This window comes from Eulemur rufifrons, chromosome 20 (genome assembly GCF_041146395.1).
Source record: "Eulemur rufifrons isolate Redbay chromosome 20, OSU_ERuf_1, whole genome shotgun sequence".
Taxonomy (NCBI): domain Eukaryota; kingdom Metazoa; phylum Chordata; class Mammalia; order Primates; family Lemuridae; genus Eulemur; species Eulemur rufifrons.
In genome coordinates, this window is record NC_091002.1 from 7,157,058 (window position 1) to 7,169,510 (window position 12,453).

Sequence of the window (12,453 nt, forward strand, 5' to 3'; positions counted from 1 at the left end):
GGCCTTGGCCATAACTTCCACAACTTCTCACTTATTCTGACCCCAAACGTACAGACCGCAGGCCAGGTCAGTGGAGAAGTGGCCCAATTTCATCCTACCTCCTGCCACGCTGTGCCCTGAATGGGGGCCCCAGCACCCAGAAGCATCAACAGACTGAATTAGGAGGCCAAGTGTGGCTGTTAGGTTGGGGAGGATTCTGGATTTCTTTGATTTCTGAACGATCTGCAAACTTGTTTCATTTATAATTGAAAATACAATTTACACAATGTACGTAGGACAGTATCTCCAGAGAACATAGGAATTCAACCAACTTGAGCCATCAGCCTGTTTGCAGCCTGTTTAGAGGCCCGCGGCTACTCAGCTGGTGCGAACTAGTTGCCGGCAGACCCTGGCAGCCTGCAGGTGCAGTCGGGTGAACTTTGCATTCCCAGACCAAGTCTCCAGCCCAGGAGGAACTGCAGCTGCGTTACCGTAGCATGCGACTTCTGTGTGACACAACCACGCACGTATAAAGGACACCACGCCCCTCCATGTGGTGACACATCTTTTTCTCTCCTACCCCGTAAAACCCCAGGCCCCTTTCCCTCGGGGATATGCTGCTTTGGAAGATATTCCTGGCGCTCTCCTCAATTGCTGCGATTGAAACTCCTACCAATCGAGACTTGCGTTCTTGTGGAGAGTCGTTTGTCACTTGCCAGAATGAACCCCCATCTTTGGGGTAACAATATTAAACAACACTAAATCCTATACACGAAAGCAAGTGTCTGTGCTTGACCAAAAGTTCCATTAGCCAGAACCCCCAGTCCCAAACCTGGTGGTGATGACCGGGGGCTCCTCTGGTCACAAGCCGGTTATCGGCAACTTATTACCCCAGCGCTCACTGTTTCCAGTTCCAAAAGCGCATCTCAGAATTCATCCTATTTCAGGAAGAGATGTTTTAACAGGAACTAAAGCACGGGGGGGGGGGGGGGGGGGATCGCACTGACGTTACAGCATCCTTTATTGCTTTTAAAATTTTTTTTAATTTTCATTTTTTCGAAGATAGGTCTCCCCACATTGCCCAGGCTGGAGTATAGTGGCTGTCCACAGTGCCACCCCACTACCAATGAGCACAGGAGTCTGACCTGCTCCCATGTGGAGCCTGGGCCTGCTCACCCCTCCTCGGGCAACCTGGTGGCCCCAACTCCCGAGCTGTCACCACAATGATATTGAACTTAGTCTGAACACCCTGTCTGCCTAAGGTGCTACAAACCATGGGCTCAAGTGATCCTCCTGCCTCAGCCACCCAAGTAGCTGGGACTACAGGTGCCACCATGCCCAGCTTAATGTTTTTATTTTTTGTACAGACAGGGTCTTGCTATGTTGCCCAAGCTGGTCTGAAACTCCTTGCCTCAAGTGATCCTCCTGCCTCAGCCTCCCAAAGTGACACAGGCTCCTGACCTATTTATTTATATTTTAATATTACTTTTAATGTACAATAGTTTCTTGCCTAATTTACAAAACAATTTCATTTTTTGAACTTCTTCCTCTTCAGAGCCTTCCATTCACCCTCCTGATTGGCCAGGCTGTTAAAAAGCTGCCTTACTTTTCGCTTCCTTTCTGCATCCCTAAAAGAAACAAAAACAAATGCCATTTTAGGTTAGTTTTTGGAAGGTGTCTTGCCCCTTTTCACACAAGAACCACAATAGCCTGAAGCTACCAGGTTCAGGACAAACGGAGGGGAAATGAGTCCGCCCGCCTCAGACTCAGCCACTGCCCAGGCTGTGCACGAGGCGCGAATGCTGCGGTCCCACCACGGCTGTGCCCGCACGCCCCCTTACCGCTCCATGATCTCCGAGAGCTGCATCCTAGCCAGGAACTGATTGTCCTTGCGGATTTCCCGGACGGCACCCTTAAATTCCCGCTTGTGTTTGTGGATCAGCTTCTTCCTTTCTTGCTCTTCCTTACTGCTGCCTTGTTTCTTTCCAAACTCGAGGCTAAAACCAGAAAGCCAAGTAAGGAGGCAGGAGTCAGCGAGACCCTGCCTGGAGGTGTGGCCCGCCCCCCTGCCCCCCGCCCCTTCACTCAACTGTGGAACAGGCAGACACCCCCCAGCTCCCGCTGAACCCAGGCCTGGCCTCCTGGGGAGACGCTGCCAACACCCACACTTTGACCAGACGGGGGGTGAACAACTTCAGCGGGACAGGCTTGCTCTTCTCACAGGTCAGTGGCCGGTGGGGTTGCTTTTGGTTTTCCATTTCTGTCAATACGCTCCGATACATTTCCTAAAAACATGGAACACGCTGACACTGTGATGATCCGTCCCCCCTCTGCCTCCACGGGCTTCTCCTCTGGGGCCCTCCATGTCAGGACAAGAGGACACAGAGCCTGTGGCCCCCGCAGTGGGATGGCATCTTGTCACACCTCCTGCAGCCATGGCTCCACTGCTCCCCGCCCCAGCCGTTAAGTGAGGGGCTGGAGGGTCTATGCAGGTAGTCACAACAGTCTGTGCTGCTTGCATCCAGAAAACATAAACAGAACACTCTTTAGCAGAGGAACTTGGCAAGACAGGGCGCACACGAGCCACTTTTTGTGGAAGCACACAGGAGAACCACCTTCCCCTGTGAGGGTGACATGTATACACCAAGGTGTGCAGAGCAGCATGATGGGACCAAGCAGAATGGGGTCTTGACCAGTCTTGGTGATTTGACCTTATTTTCACTCTCCCAGAACCAGGTGTATAAAGCGCCCACTTAAGGCCTTAGCTTCCAGAACAGTTGGCTGGTGGCTTCTGAGGAATCGTCCAGAAACTAGTTCACTAATGTTGGTCCTACCCTTTCCCTGTGCACAGGTGTGTCCCGGAACTCAGGCTACCTGGCCGCCTGTACCCGCAGGCACAGCCACCCCTCAGCCTGCTGGGATGTAACCTCCAAGTGCCCAAATGCCTAATCTCCACGGGGACTCAGTGCAAGGGCACGGCCAACTCTGTCTACCCCAAGACCATAAACCCGTTGTGTCCCTTTGGCCAGCCCAAATTTTGTAGGACCAGAGAGCCACTCTGTCCTTCAAATGAAAGACAAGCCACAGCCACGTCTATGAGGAGGTGCACTGGCACCTCCTGCTCTAAGGCACCTGGGGGCTGGCGTGCGCTGACATGAAGGGGCAGGTGGGAAGCAGGCAGACTTCGAATGGACGTGCCTGGAATACAGAACTCATTTTTGTGTACACACAGGAGTGCCTAAGTCCAGCTGAGGAGGCCTCTCAGGGCTTCCCGTCACCTTGTGTGGGACCATGGAACCATCCTCAGGAAACTCAGCAGGTGACTGCAGAGCTCAGGTGCTCCGCATGGCCTGGAGCCAACTGTCCAGACCCTGGGGGGGGGGCAAAGGGACCCTCAACAGCTGGGCGTTGATGGACTTTCCGTGCAGCCTCCTGGAGGTGGCACCCGACGTGTGATGGTTCCCAGGTAACGCCAGGATCCATCCAGACTCTGCTGCTCACTATTATGATTTTATTTCCCCTTCGTGCCTGTGATTTTGCAGCGATGATGTCCCTGACTTTTGGAGCTGCAACCTCAATGACAGAAAGGCCAACTAGCCTGGTCCCAACTCAGGGACATGTCTAAGCTGGGCAGAGCACCCTGGTGGCCAGGAAGCCTCACCTGGAGCTCATGGGGGTGGCTGCAGTCCACCAGGTGCTCCGTCAGGAGGGCTCGGAGAGGACTGGTGATGGCGTGGAAGGACGGCAGGGTGCTGTACAGGAGCACACAGCGCTTCAGCAGGGACAGACCCACGGCCACGCAGGAAAGTCTGGGAGGGCAGGAGGCAAGAAGGAGCCTAGCTCAGCTGACTTCAGTCACCAACAAAACCAATGACCTTGGCAAAAATGACCCCCTACCCGCCAAGCTGAAAAGCACGGGCCATCTCAGGTCAGGGTTCAGCATCCACGCCTACAGGGCGCAGCGCTGGGCGCTGGACAGACATGTCACCACACCTCCCTGAACAGGAGGGAAGGCTGTGGGAAACAGTAACAACTTCAAGTGGGCGGCTCCATTTTAGTTTCCAAATTAGTATTTGGGAAATCAAACAGATATATTTTGAAAGTAGTGTAGGAAAGGTTTGCTTCCACAGGGAAAAGTGGCCATCGTACCGGCAAGCCTCAGAAAGTCTCTTAACCCAACATAAATCCAAACCACCAGGGTGGCAAATTAGCTAAAAATAAGAACATTTCTGGCAAAACAAAAAGCGTCAGTGGTATCTTCTGCCTTTTGGGCTGTCGGGCCACCAAGTGCCCCAGGAGCCTGCTCCCCGCCCGTACCTGATGTGATTGGCCTCGGTGGCTGTCTGGGTTCTCAGTCCACTCGCCCAGCGCAGGGAGAGGCTGCTCCTCTGCCACGTGGCCACGTCCTCTCTATCAGAGACCAGGAGCAATTCGGAGTTCTTCCCGCGTGCTCTGAAAGGGTGCACCAGAGCGTAACCTGAATTCCAAATGCGACAGGACAGAGAGGGCCTGAACGTTACTGGGCTCACAGGGCAGGCTCTGCGGTGCCAAGCCTGTAGCCAGCTCATGTGTTAACAGACATGTACTGATTTTTTACCACGTTCCCTGGGTCGTGCCAGACACTGAGAGTCTCACCATTGATAGAGACGCCGCATACTGAGGTGGTGAAAGCTCTGGCGGAGGCAGGTCTGACCCTGCCTGGGAGGCCCGCTTGCTACACGACTTCCTGTGGGCCAACTGCATATCACATATGGGCCCCCCGGTGCTTAGGCCACGACCAAGAACCGACCAAAGTTCCTGCCCTTGTGGGCAACAAGGCAGGAAACTGCACCCATGGAAATAAACGAACCAGACAGAACATGAGAAAGCAAACGGACGGACAGAAGGCAGGCACAGGACAAGGGTAAGGTGGGAGTGCTCGGTGAGCAGGAGGCTGGAGTCCACTGTGAAGGTCAGAGACAGCCTCTCCGAGGCGTGGACATCAGCAGAGACGCGGAGGATGTGCAGGAGTTAACCCAGCTTCTCCTGCGAGGGCACTCAAGGCAGAGGGAATGGCCTGCGGGGGAGACTGCAGAGCAAAGCGGGAGGGGAAGGCGGTGGGTCGGCCTGTCCCACCCTTCCCACCAGGCCCAGATGACCACGCCTTCCCACCGCGGCACGCGCATGCTGAATGTCAGTGACCTGGGCCTGGGTCTCCCCAGGCGGGGGGCAGGCTGGAGGCCTGGGCTCCTCTCGTGCCCAACGCTGAGCCCAACAGAGGAGCAAGTGGTGTCCTGGGAATCAGTGCAAGTCAGAGCTAGGGACAGCCACGTAGGAGAAGTCATGCCAGAAAGGGGAAGCCAAAGGACAGGCAGCAGACTTGGAGCACTAGAGGGACCACCTAGACACCTCCCCAAAGGACACGACTGAAGGTGGGAAGCAACACCCCAGCATCGCTCCTAAGTGAGCACCCTGGATCACAGTGCTCAGCACCGCACGTGCACGGGAACTAGGGGCTCGGGGTCCTCAGCCTTACCCCAGCACTCCCAGGAGGACGCAGCGAGTGCTAGGGACGCTCCAGAAGGGGCGGTGGGCACGATGGGAAGCCCTTGGAAGGAAGGAGCACCAAAGTGAGGACGCCAAGTAGAAGATCAACAAACGGGGAAACTCATTAGAACGTTGCTTTCGACTGTCTCCTTCCTAAATTCTGAGCATTACAGAAACTGTACAGAGCAGAGCTGTCTATGTGAGCCACATAAGTGATTTAAAATTTTCTTACTGTCACATAAGAAAAAGTAAAAAGGTAAGATTAATTTTAATAAAACATTTCATTTAACCCAAAATATCACATTACTTCAACACATAATATAAAAAATTACTAAGATATTATATATACACGTGGCACTGAGTCTTGGGTAGTTCACATTCGGGGCACGTCTCGGTCCAGACCTGCCACTTGTGGCTACCAGACATCAGGTGGACAGAGAAGCCACACTGCTGGTGCGCCAACATGTGGTGTGCACACGTGTTCACACAGGGAGAAAGAGGATGCTCCTCGGGGAGGTAGGACCAAGGGGTTTCTGGTCTTTTCTCTACTTTTCCATATTCTAAACTTCCTATGATGAACATGAATCACTTAAAAAAACTTCTGAAGTACAAAATATTTGAAAAGGGCTCCTCAGGTCAACTCACCTTGGCTTTGTTTGTTTGGCGTTGCCATATAAAGAATCCCAAGAATATAATTCACGAGCTCAGGTATAAACCTCTGAGACAAAGACACGTACTCCAGGAACAAGCAGCACACAAACAGGCCCTTCACCACGTCTTGGAGGGACAGGACAGGGCACTGCAAAGGAACACAGTGGACAGTCACCGCTCAGGAATAACTTTCTAGAATATTCTCAGATGAAGTGCACACACAGGGAGGTCATCTGTGTAGAGGGAACCCCTGCACCTAACAGAGGTGCTGAGGGCATCAGGTGAAGACAAGACAAAGAGCTTTACTTCTGTACTGATTATAAAGTTCCTCACTGCTGTACTGATTATAAAGTTCTCTATTGCTGTATTGATTGTAAAGTTCCCTATTGCTGTATTGATTACAAAGTTCCTTACTGCTGTATTGATTATAAAGTTCTACCATACGATCAGTGCAGTAAGCACGCACCAATCAGATGCCTATGAATAAAAAAAAAAAAAAAACTTGAACTTTCTTAAGCCCTTACTCACTTGATACCTTCACCACTAGCTTGAAAGGCTGTTTTCTGGGCCCCACCCTCTGTAACTCTTGAGTTGCTAAACAGTCCTCCCAAACCCCGCCTGGGGCTGCTGGAGCTGGGTGCTCTGGAGGGAGGCTGGGGCCAGTTCTGATCCAGAACCCCTCCCTCCAGAACAGGCCCCTGCAGACAAACTTTCCGATGCCTGACCTCAGGGGTCAATCTCCAAGACCCTCAAACTGCCATGCTCTCATTCAGCACGGCCCCGAGGAGATGTGGGTCTGACGGGCTGCTGGCGAAGCGGGGCTGGCCCACTGCACGTGGAGGAGGACACACCTTAGTGAGCAGCTGGCTCATGCACACCAGGGCGGGAGTCACGACTGGGTGCCAGAAGTCAGAGGTCGGAAACAGCAGTCCCACAATCTTCAAATAAATGAGCTGGAAAGAAAGTGATATTGTGCAGATTAAACAAAGTAAAATGAAGTTTAAAATAATGCTTTTCAAAATGGCTCAGTAGCAAAACTAGTACTAAAGCTCCTGGTGATACGAAGCAGAGCAGCTATAGACACCGGGTCTTCATGGTGACCTCAGCGTCCACCTCCCTGCAGGGCAAGGCTCCCTCACCACCCCGACACGCACCAGCTCACACTCTGCCTTACACCCCACACACAGCGAGACTCTTCTGGAAGGTGCGACGTTTTCTTTCATAACTAGAAACAGGATGGGGTGCCCTCTCGCATGAGATTTGCAGGGGCCCAGCCTCAAGTCTTGGCGCTGCGCGCTCACAAGGCCGGGGAGGGCACCTGCCAGCGGGGTGCTCGGTGCCTTCCTGCCTCAGCTCGGAAGGAGGCAGCTGGGAGGTCTCAGCATCCAATGCCATCAGTTCTGCTCTAGTCGTAAGTTCCCAGGGAAGAAAAATCCCTGCCTTTCTAATTCCACTTCACAAAGCACACCAGGAAGAATGGCAAACGTTTCAGTTTGCTTTGGCCCTGGCACAGACCTAGGCTCTGCACCACATCCTGACACCGTGAAGATGACGCGGTGCCAGCCTCGGAGCGGCCACAACAGCTATTCCACAAGAATCCATCTTTGTCTTGGCAGGGGGCAGCCTCTCTATCTTGGGCTAGAAATTTTATCTTCCCATATAACAAAGCACAATTTTTTCTCCACTAGAAGCTGAAATCAAGGTGAGGATGGATATAGAGGATAGCAACTTTCCAAACTACAGAAAAATATCGGTAACTGTGTGCAGCACAGCAGAGTAGCTGAAAGCCTGCTCGGTGGTGAAATCCTGGCACAGCAACCCACCAGTCAGGTGACCCTGGGCACACTGCCTGAGCCCTCAATTTCCTCCTCTGTGCGATGGGTATGCCGAGCTCAAGCCTGCCGAGTCGTGGTAAGGATGGGAAAAGACGTCACGTGTGCCCAGCCTGCAGCTGTAGTGAGCAAAACATGCTACTTATCACTGTTCCTTTTTCACCTAGACCTTTAAAAAAATCTTTACCCAGAAATATCTGACAGACTGCCTTAGCAAACCAGGGTTGAATTTTTCACAAAGGACAAATAATAAGAGACAAACTGTTTTCAAAAGCTTCTAGTTCTGTCTGTCAGCTGTCACGCTAGGGTTGGCTGAGCAGCAGCCTGTCAGATTAAACCCTTGTCCCCGCAAGAACTGGTTTCCAAAGCCAGAGCCAGGGAGTGTTCAGGTACCGCGCTGGAGAGGAACCCTTATTACCAGGGATGGAGGGAAGCCTCGGGAATGGCCTCACACTCACAGAAGGAAAGACTTTTTTTGCTTGTATTGGCGAACAGGAGTCCTCCCCACCCCACAAGTAACGATGTTTCATTGGTTTGTTTTTATTACAAAAACATACAATGGCAAAAACCACTATAAGCAAAGTCAACAGACTTCGGGAAAAGTTCTCAACTTATTAAACAAACGGTTAGTTTCTATTACACAGAACTCCCACAAAAATCACTAAGAAAGACCAACAACCTAATGGAAGAACCTGCAAAAAAACCACAAAAAGCCTGCACACAGAAATTAACTTGTCTTAAACACGTAAAAACGGTCTTAGCTTGATTCATAGTAAGAGAAATGTAAAATAAAACTATGTCAAGGTACATCACTTATGTTTCATATTGGTGAAGAAAAGACAGACTGAACTGGCAAGGCTGCGGGGACACGGCCCAACAGCGCTAAGAGGAGGACAGGACGGACCTTGTCCCTCCATGGCACGCGCTGAGTGTGCACAGCTACGCTGGACCCCACAGAGGTGAGATGAACAATAAATCATCAAGAGGACGGTGACAAGTGACTTGGAAAAAGGAGGGGAGAGATGAGGGTGCTGGGGCTGACAGGGCTGCAACTCTAAACGGGGTCAGAAAAGGTCAGTTGAGAGGACGCTTAGCACAGAGACCCGTGGGAGGGGAGGGGTGCAGCTGGGCGCCGGGGGTGCGGAGCTGAGCTGACGGGGCCAGGGCAGGAGGTCTCACTGCTTGGCTGAGTACGTCTCCTCCTCACAGGACACGTGGACCAGAGCTCTAGGTTTCCATTCTGGTCTCTCAACAGGCCTCGGTTCTGATCATCCAACCTCCAAAGCCAGCACTTCTCACAAGCTGCCAGGGTCCAATTTCACATCACTTTTCGATGCAGGTACAAAGAGACTGGGAACATCTCCAAACCAGGGACTGCCACATCACCCTGAAGGGGGCTCAGAACAAGGCTCAGCTGCCTTGCCGGGCTGTGACTGCAACAGGCAGCCTCCTCTGTGGCCTACCTCAGGGTGCTGAGAGGAGTCAACAGGACGGGACATGGAAACTCTCGGACCAGGGCCAGTCCAGGCAAAACCTCAACATTAGCAGTTACCATTATTAGTTTAGAATCCAGAAAGCAGAGGTCCAGGAAGGCCATGTCCCCAAGGAGGCAGGAGACAGTACCATCCCCATGACACAAAGCTGAGCCAACTACATCTTCCCAAGATCACATCTGAACACACACACACGGCTGTTTTGTTTTAGATGATGACAGTAGCAAGCTACGCTTTGAGGAGACCCCCTGCGGGTAAGGCAGAGCCCACAGGCTGTACCAGAGGGGCTGCGGGGTTAGCACAGCGAGGCTTTCCCATGGCCTGGCTGCAGGGTCTCACCACAGGCACTGATACATCCTCCAGGGCACCTGGAACCTGCCACTGTGACATCCACGCGAACATAAGAGATGCTAGGCACCACCCAGTAGGCCCCATGTTCTTTCTGGTCCTGGCAGGGACTCTTACGATCACCACAGAGCTACTGGGAGGGCCTTCTAAAGGGCCCCCAGACCCCAGGCCAATGTGAGGCTCTAAGGAAAATGGGGCTCAGGGAGGCAGGGCCGAGAGGGAGCGCTTGCCATGGCAGTGACAACCCCACAGTGTGACCTACGGGAAGAATCCTGGTGGTGACAACTGTCGTTTACTGACAGCAGTGTTGAGGCAGTGACATGACCATGTGACATGTGTTCACTCGCGCATCCTCATGTCAGCCTTACCTCGTAGGTTACAGATTAGAATCATCACCCTCATACAGCCGAGGAACGTGGCTCAGAGAGGCTGAAGAACCCACCCAGGATTAGAGCTCGAGGACGTGGGTTTAAGCCCGACGCCTGACGACATGCACGACCAATAGTCCTCAGTGGAAAGTGGGCTCCAGGGAGGCAGAGATTCGGTCTCCTCGGCCCAAGGCTCTCACCTCAGTGTCAGTGACCCAGCAATCGCTGGTTAGACAGGCCAATGTGCAGTGAGGACGCTGGGCTGAAGCTCACAAAGAACTAATCACAGGAGCCAGCAACGGTCGATGGACACCAGCTCACATCGTATTTGAGCAGTCTGTTAAAACCACTAACAAATTCTGTATTTTTAAACCTCTACTAATTATTGCTAATCCATTTCAGCACAAACACTAGAAAATGGAATAAACAGCATTTCTAAGCAAGTATTTCTTAAGTTACTTAAGTTGAAAACATAGCACGAAGCTGTTATAAAATTGTTAAAGGGGCTGGCAGCCCGGGGTAGGCAGGTAGGCCTGGGTCTAACAGGTCTCGCTCCTGCCACCATCACCATGGCTACCAGGGGTTTTTTCCCCAACTCCTGTTTAGTTTAACTCCTAAATTTCAGGATGAAACTAAGCAATGAAATGACTTAAAAATGAGAAGAGGAACATGAAAATGTACAAAATAAAGTAGAATTTTCTTGGGTTGGGAAATAATACAGTGAATTAAAAAAAAAACTTAAAAATTTCAGAGCAGTCCAAATGTCTCTCAACCTTTGAACAAACAGAAAAACCAAGACCAAGCAAAACCAGCCCACAGGCTTGGGGCCTGAGGGACAATGCTGTGCTTCTGCTGCCTTCCAACGACTCTGCCTTCAAGACCAAACACAAACACCATTTGCGTGGAATCAAACCAGAACCTTGTTACTACACACTTCATTGAGTTGATAAGGGCAGGACCATGTCGCTGTAGTTCTCGCTCCAGATCACCATGGACACTGGGCATCACCAACTTCTCCTAGCCACGTGCACGGCCCCCACCATCAGCCCTCCAAGCAACGCTGAGCAGAAGCTGACCCATGGTCGCTGTGGGAACGGCTGGACTGAACCTGCCTCTGCTTACCACATCCAACCCCGGCAATGCCGCCCGGCCTTTGGTCTCAATCATTTCTTCCATCTCGTGCATGGCATCTCGGAGGACAAATTTCACAGAGTCACTTGCAGATTCAGGAAACATCTGGCAAAGACTATACAACTGCCTGTTAAGCAGAAACGTTAAGTGAGTAGAGAATGATTCCAGATAACAAAAACAAGGAAAAAAACCTCCCAAACCATTTTCCTGTGACGTCACCTGCTCAGTAAGTTCGAACTGGAAGCCCCTGGATGAATCCACTTTTCCTCTTACTGACATCTGGCTGGCCTTCCTGGGGGCTCAGATAATTTTCCTAAAGTGTCTGTAATAGTTTACAGTCGTTTTTGCCATTTCCTAAAAATCTGGCCCTTTTAGTAGTATTGGAGGTGATGGTAGAAATAGCTCTATTCGTAGTAACACTACCGTTGGGAGAACACTGTGCGCGCCAGCTGTGACTGACAGTTAAAGCGGCTCTCCGCATTACCTCATTTATTCCCCTGACAAGTACTTTTGTGGCAGCATCTCCATGTATGCAGAAGAGGCTGGTCGCGCAGTGCAGGCCACGAGGCCAGCCCCAGGGGGCACCTCTAGGTGACCACCCTAATGCTGGACACCAGCACTTGCCCCCCGACTGAGACCTCCGTCCCTCCAGTGCTCTTCCAGCCACCAGCACCCAGGCCAGGAGTCACCATGCAAGTCACATACTTCTGTACAGCGAGGGCCAGAGCCCACCCTCGCCACCCCTATACAGGACATGACGGACATGCTTCCCTAGCAGGAGCTCCCAGACGCGTGCACAGCCAGCCCCACTGGGTTCCACTGGGGTGTGGACTTGAGAGGGCACGTCCCCAGAGTGACAAGGGGGCGCGTCTACCACACATTCCCAATACCTCATACCTCTCTACCTCTCCAGGGCTTCAAACTTCATTGGTGAATGAAACAAAAAATTAGCCATACTGTAGTATAAATAAGTGTGAAGAGGTTCGATTGTTTTGAAGTCAACTTGTCTGTGGTTGAAAGTGACCAGAGCAGCAAATGCTAGAGCAAGAAGTCATCAAATTCCCACACTGGGTTCACGCTGTGAGGCCTGTTTACAAGGCCTGCAGGTCATCTGTCCACCTGGCA

The 12,453-nt window shown here is 51.9% G+C and overlaps 1 protein-coding gene across 2 annotated transcripts in view; it reads right to left on the bottom strand.

Moving 5' to 3' along the window:
* Positions 1–1,262: 1,262 nt before the first annotated feature.
* NOP14 (NOP14 nucleolar protein) overlaps positions 1,263–12,453 on the bottom strand; it is a 30,977-nt gene continuing 19,786 nt past the window's right edge. Inside the window, exons 11-18 of one of the 2 annotated variants that reach the window (XM_069495703.1) lie at positions 11,320–11,455; positions 7,008–7,109; positions 6,151–6,304; positions 4,297–4,456; positions 3,641–3,788; positions 2,146–2,264; positions 1,821–1,976; positions 1,263–1,607 (exon numbers count right to left, since the gene is read on the bottom strand). In XM_069495703.1, the coding sequence (XP_069351804.1) occupies positions 1,508–1,607; positions 1,821–1,976; positions 2,146–2,264; positions 3,641–3,788; positions 4,297–4,456; positions 6,151–6,304; positions 7,008–7,109; positions 11,320–11,455 (1,075 nt within the window). In that variant the 3' untranslated portion in view covers positions 1,263–1,507. The remainder of the gene's footprint in view (positions 1,608–1,820; positions 1,977–2,145; positions 2,265–3,640; positions 3,789–4,296; positions 4,457–6,150; positions 6,305–7,007; positions 7,110–11,319; positions 11,456–12,453) is intronic. The other variant, XM_069495704.1, reaches the window with a different exon arrangement.